This window comes from Theobroma umbraticum, unplaced genomic scaffold (assembly GCF_002168275.2).
Source record: "Theobroma umbraticum cultivar Fairchild unplaced genomic scaffold, ASM216827v3 scaffold_95.0, whole genome shotgun sequence".
In the NCBI taxonomy this organism is placed as follows: Eukaryota; Viridiplantae; Streptophyta; class Magnoliopsida; order Malvales; family Malvaceae; genus Theobroma; species Theobroma umbraticum.
In genome coordinates this window covers 9,542,309-9,549,285 of record NW_018397257.1, presented here as the reverse complement: position 1 = coordinate 9,549,285, position 6,977 = coordinate 9,542,309, and the positions used below count along the sequence as shown (strand labels likewise).

At 29.0% G+C, this 6,977-nt stretch overlaps 1 protein-coding gene across 1 annotated transcript in view; it reads left to right on the top strand.

Moving 5' to 3' along the window:
- LOC110411828 (beta-amyrin 16-alpha-hydroxylase CYP87D16-like) overlaps positions 1-582 on the top strand; it is an 8,124-nt gene extending 7,542 nt beyond the window's left edge. Inside the window, exon 9 of the mRNA XM_089782871.1 lies at positions 334-582. Within this exon, the coding sequence (XP_089638997.1) occupies positions 334-427 (94 nt within the window). The 3' untranslated portion in view covers positions 428-582. The remainder of the gene's footprint in view (positions 1-333) is intronic.
- Positions 583-6,977: the final 6,395 nt, after the last annotated feature.

The following is a 6,977-nucleotide window of genomic DNA, read 5'->3' as shown; positions in this document are numbered from 1 at the left end:
TGATTGAGGCTTTTATAAGTTTGAATAATTGTAAGGTAATCTTTCTCTTTTCTCATACTGTGCAAATCTTATAATTAAAGAACATGGGAGGCATTTCAACGGCGAAGAACTTCATACCATTTGGAGGAGGGAATAGGACATGTGCAGGCGCAGAGTTCAGCAAGGTTCTGATGGCAGTCCTTTTACATGTCTGGGTTACCAAAAATAACAGGTTTATATCTTTATTATATCTAAGTAAAATTTGTACTTTTATGATTATTTACTTATATATCTAGCTACTATATATAAAGTATATCTAATATAGTGTCTTTCTTTTTTGAATTTTCAATATAGTTTGACAAGGATCAGAGGAGGAGAGGTGGCCCGTACACCGATTTTGGAATTTACAAATGGTTTCTTCGTTAAAGTTTCAGAAAAGCAGCCATGACTTGTTGAATAATGCATCAGATATCAAAGGATAAAAGTAGACATATAATCGTTCTCTTAAATAAAACTTGTTTGGCTGCTATATAAGTATTTGTGTTCCGTATGTAGACCGCAGTCTACAATTTTCTGGAAGTTTAATTTTCTTAATTAGCAATATTTTCCTTCGTTAAGCTATCAACTGGTGCTGCTGTATGATTTATATATGACAACTTTCATATGGTATAATTAAGTTCTCAGTGTTCATGGTATTCGCTAAAACTTTTGGGTGACAATTTTAGAAATAGCAAAATAAGTTAACAATGGTTTTAATCTAGGATTATCATCTATTACTCGAGGGAGTTAAAAGGAGATTTTAGATTCCACAAACAAGGTCAGAGGATTGTTACATACCTTAATATAGCATATTTGGTATGGGAAATAGTTAAGCTATTCACTCTCTATTCTTATGTATTACTTATTCTCTTGTTTGATTGGCAAATGGCCCAAGAAATACGTACTCTCTTGTAATAGTTAATGGTTAAAATACCCACCCAGTCTCTTTATTCATGCATTTTATTCAATTTTATCCCTGTACTCAAAATTAAAATAATTTAATTATTTGATTTTCGAAATTGCTTCAATTTAACCTCTCTCCCTAATGACATTCGATTTTGCCATTAAAAAGATGACGTCAACGTTAACATGGCTCTTTTACTGATGTGATGTCGACATAATGGCATGACAGTGCCATGTGACACCGATGTGATGATGTGGTAGTGTCACGTGGTAATGTTGGTGTAGTACTGACATGCTGATTAAATAAGAAAATATTAATATATATTTCTTAACACCATAAATCTTTTACTTTTAAACATTTGACTTATTAATAAGTATATGTATTATCTACTTAAATATTTTTATTTTTCAAATATTTTGTAATTTAATCCTTAAACACTTCAATTTTATTCAATTTAATCCCTGCATTATAGATTTTAGTTTGTTCAATTTAATTCCTATGGTGTGCCATAAATTTTTTATTTGAAATTTCTTTTCTCAATCTGCCACCTCAGCATTGTCACGTGGCATCAACACATCAACATTTTAGTACCATGTCATTATATCAATGCCACGTGGCACTACCACATTATCGTGTCGGTGCCATGTGGCACACCACGTCATCATGTCAGTGCCACTTCATCAAAATGTTCCACGTTTGTGTCAAGTTAGCAATGATGTCATCCCCTTTATTGGTAAAATTGGATGTCGTTAAGAAAAGGGAATAAACTAAAATAATTTTCAAATTTAAGAGATTAAATTGCTTTGATTGTGAATATGGGAACTAAATTGAACAAAATGCATAAATACAGTGACTTAGTGTGTATTTTGACCAATAGGCAATCTTCAAAATCCTCCAAAAAGAAAGCTTAACTAATCCTAACCCCCTATGGCATTGCTACACCATGGTTGGGGGAAAAGCCTCTAAAAATGATAAGGCAAAATTACCTTTATTAAAAATTTTAAAAGTATTAATATTTTAAAATATTAATGTTTAACTTATTTCACTATTAATATTTTAAATTTTTAATTAAAATATAAATTAAAAAATGAAAAATGAAAATAGATAAAAATAAAAAATTATACTAATATTTTAATATAAGTTATTAAAATTTTAAAATTTTAATGAAAATAAAAATTAAATGATTTTAAAAAAAGTTCTTATTTTTTTTATTTGGTATAAATCTTACAAAATTATATAAAGAATATATTTGTTTTTAAAAAATTTTATTATAATAAAAAATCTAAATTTTTAATTATCTATTATGAAAAATTAATATTTTAAATTTGAAAGTTAATTAAATTATTAATATTTTAATCATAATGATATTTAAATTATAAAACCAATATTAGTTTTTTAATTTTTAATGATTAAATTATAAATAAAATATTAATATTAAATTATTGATTATTAATATTTTAAATAAATTATAAATTATTAACATTTTAATGTAAAAAATTAAAATAAATAATTATATATATTAGAATAAAGGGTATTGTTATCTTTTTATCCCATATTTCTTTGTTATTCCAAAATTATTTTTACCAACCAAACATTACAATAAACTGTAATAACAATTCTTACCTTATTCCATTCCATCAACTAAACTACATAATAATATTTCTATTATATTCTTACCTTATTTTATTTCTACAGAATACTTATTCTATTATATTCCATTTTATTCCACAAACCAAATGTGCTTTTAGAGTATGTTTGACAACATTTGACGTCCTTCGTTGTTTCAATTTTTAAAATTTAATTATTTACCTTATCTTATTAACCACATATATTTAGATGCTTTCAAATGTAGTAAGTCTCTTATCACTTATCAAAAAGAACAGAGTGCTTTAATAAGCGAAAGGAAAATTGAAATACCACTTGTTTCAATGTCTTCCAATAAAACAAACAATTATAATCATTAAAGAGTCAAAGCAAATTGAAGATTTTTATTGTTATTGATATTTAAATCTCCTAGCCATAGAAATTATCGTATGATAATAACTGCACTCTATATGCATGCAATGCAATCACAATTAACATCCTTTGAACACTTTAGAGAGAAACAAAACTCTCTTAAGATCCTTGCTTTGACTCCTTACTGATGGGTTAGCACAATTACTGATGGGTTAGCAAAAACAAGTGTATCGAGAGACTCTAACTTTGACATTGTCAAAATGTGTGGGTCCAGGAACTCAACCGCTAGACGTGATTAACTTAAGGAGTTGCCATCAATCTTTTTTACCTAGATGCGTTAGTCACCTAATCAATTTGTTTTGTTCAACGGAGTCTTAAATTGATTTTAGGTCTGTCTAAAGAACGATAAATTGACCTACGTATTTTATTTAGAGTTAGGTTCGGTACTACAGTTACGCACAAGAAAGGATTAACATCCCTATGATGCTCGTTCCACGAACGGTACCATTTAATCATATATTATCCTAACCCATTAATTTTATTCTTATGTTTCCTTAATTATTATTTATTTACTTCATCTTTTATTCTATTAACAAATTAAAATATTTTATTTGGTTGTAAGGGTTTGACGTGCATGTGATGCAATTGTGAAATACATGGCATAAAATCGAGATAATGCTAAACGAAAATCTTTTATTGAGTGTACTTTTCGAATTCACCCATCATATTGGTGGGATTCAAAGGCATTCTTTCACCTAGGAAAATACTTGAAAAATTCACCTTCGTAAGTTTACTAGGTAAATCCCATCATCGGGATAATTGTTTGCAAGTAAAAACAGTATTTTCATGAATGCAAATCCTAATAAGGGCAAAAGCATTTTATTAAAGATATTTCTTTGAACTCTCCCATCATACTGGTGGGGCTCAGAGGTATCTTTTCACTTAGAGAATTCTTCGAAAAACTTGCCTTCGCAAGTTTCTTTAGAAAGTCCCATCATTGGGATTTGTACTCATATACAGAATATATTTACATGCCATGGCATTTAACAATACACCAATGGTACGCGATGTACTCATAAATTCTAGTGTTTATTTTTATCTTCTAAAATTCCTATTATTTTTCTTTGTATGCATATATAACGTGAACAAATATTTTATATTTATTTATTTTTATATAACTATTCTTATTTTGTTGTGTATTTTGCTATGTGAACGCTTATTTATCTTACCATATAAACTTCCCTAAAAATCATATTTTTGAATCAAGTATTTTTATATAATTACTATTATTTATTATACGTATTTTATCTATTTCTTTTTGTATTATTATTATTATTATTATTATTATTATTATTATTATTATCATGTTTATTGTTATCATCACCTCCCCATTTCCTTTGTTTCTATATTTTTACTAATTGGTAATTGGTAATTAAATATATATGATTTTATTTATTTAAAATTAGGAACATCGAGATTCAAATTAAGACCCTCCCATCGTATTGGTGAGGTCTTAACCAAAGTCCCTACCCTAGGAAAATTCTTTCGCAATTGCGACCTCTCGCATTCCGTATGAATATCCCATCATCGATATTGATTTCAAATCAAACATTATATTTTTATACTTAATAATTTCATACTGAGTCTTATTCTTTTTATTTCATTTTATTTTATTTTTGTTTATTTATTTATTGACTTTTTAGACCAAACCTTGAAACTTTCCTAATTATAAGTATCGATCATAAATATATATTTTTTATTTTTGCTAATTTACCTAACCTTTTTTTTATGTCCAAATATATATATATTGTACTTTCCTGATTAAATATTCTTCCTTTTTTGGATACTAACCTAACTTATTTTGACTAAGATATTTCCTTCTTTATTTTTCTTACTTTTAATGACTGAGCAATGTGTTTGGTCTATCAAGGACAAATTGATTTTTATTCAGTGATTACTTTTGGCGTGGTTCAATCTGAAGCGATAGGGATTCTTGCTGGTGCTTTCCCTTAGCTTCATTAAGACGTTCAACCATTTCCATCAATTTGGCAATCTGTCCTTTCATATCTCGAAAGTCATGTCCAAATATTTCTTGATTACGTTCCAATGCACTTATCCTTACTTCCAATTGGTGTTCTATATCGTTCAATCCTTTTGACCCCCAAAAAAAAGAGAAAAAAAATGAAACTTTACTAAAACTTTTTCGAAAAAGAGATTTATTCTCTTTTCTACAAAGCTAACAATACTATAGGGTTCTTCTTTACTAGAATAAACATGAGATGATTGCATATAGATGAAAATATGATATTTGCATGTATACATGAAATGCTATGATGCCTTGATGCATGAATCAAATGAAGTGAAATGGAAGACCACATTATTGAAAATCATGCATAATGGGAGGTAGAAAATTTTATTTAAAACTAAAAATCCCTCTCTTTTTGTGGTTATCGAAGAAAATGGAAGAATAAAAAACCTTTTTATGTTCTCTCTTCTTGTTGCTTGAAAACCACTTTCTTTTTCTTTCTGTTTCACAAGAAACATCATTTTCTCTTTTTACCTTCCTCATTTATTTATGTAAGAAAAGAAGCTTTTCTCTCTTTTTCTTTAGACAAAAGGAACTAAAAACTTCTTTTTTATTCTGTTTTGTTTTTCTTTTTTTTTAAAAAAAATCACTTTGGCATGTGTTATTTTTATTTTATCCAAAAAAGCTACTATGACAGATTTGTTCCTTTAAGTGCCCTAAACTAGGGTGTACTCTACATGACAAGCTCAGTAAAGTTCTACCTATAGGAAAGAGCACTTACGGCACTCTATATGCTGGGTTTAGTTTTGAATGAGATTAAAGGTTCTCAAATTATTTCTCATTGTCGTCCATTCGGACTAGTAAAGCACTCTGGTCCTCACCCATTACAAGCTTTGAATAGACTAAGTTCAATTTGAGTGGAGGTGTTCACTAGCTCATGCGGAGATTATCACCTCACAATAGCATAGCTACTAAACTCCCTCCTAATAAAGGACAAAGCCCGGATAGAAAGCTTATGCATGAATGCAACATGTGTGCATGTGTGTGAAGGAACATACCAACCTTTGATGGACAATCTCACATCCATCTATCCTAAATTTCCCACAATTAAAAATAATAAAATATGACTATAAAACAATTAATGCACAAAACCGTAATTCATAAAACAAATACTCGAATTTAAAGGAAACACTAAATTATTTAGGGCTTAAGATAACCTATGATTAATTATGGCTCGACTTTTTAGCGTCCCTAATGGAGTCGCCAAGCTGTTGTAATGCACGAGTTCGAGAACCCGATCGCTAGATGTGGTTAACTTAGGGAGTCGCCACCAATCTTTTTTACTTACATGTGATTGGCCAACTAATAAATTTGTTCTATTTGACGAAATCTTAAATTGATTTTAGGTCCATCTAAAGAACGATAAACTAACCTACGTATTTTATTTAGAGTTAGGTTAAGGAGTACAGTTACACACAGGGAAGAATTAGCACCTCTATAACGCCCATTCCACAAACGGTACCATTTAATCATATATTATCCTAACCCATTAATTTTATTCTTGTGTTTCCGTAATTATTATTTATTTACTTTATCTTTTATTTTATTAACAAATTAAAATATTTTATTTGGTTTTACAGGTTTGACGTGCACGTGATGCAGTTTTGAAATGCATGGCATTAAATCGAGATAATGCCAAACGAAAACCTTTTATTAAGTGTACTTTCTAAATCGCTCATCGTACTGGTAGGATCTGGGAGTATTCTTTTACATAGAAAAATACTTGAAAAACTCACCTTCGCAAGTTTACTTGGTACATCCCATCGTCGGGATAATCGTTTGCAAGTAAAAACAATTTTTCATGAATACAAATCCTAATAAAGGTAAAAGCTTCTTATTAAAGATATTTCTCTGAACCTTCCCATTGTACTGGTGGGGTTCGGAGGTATCTTTTCACCTAGGGAATGCTCTAAAGAAACTTGCCTTCGCAAGCTTCCTTGGAAAGTCCCATCATTAGGATTTATTTTTTTTCTTTTTTTGGGTTTTTTGTTTATTATTTATTATTATTTTTAT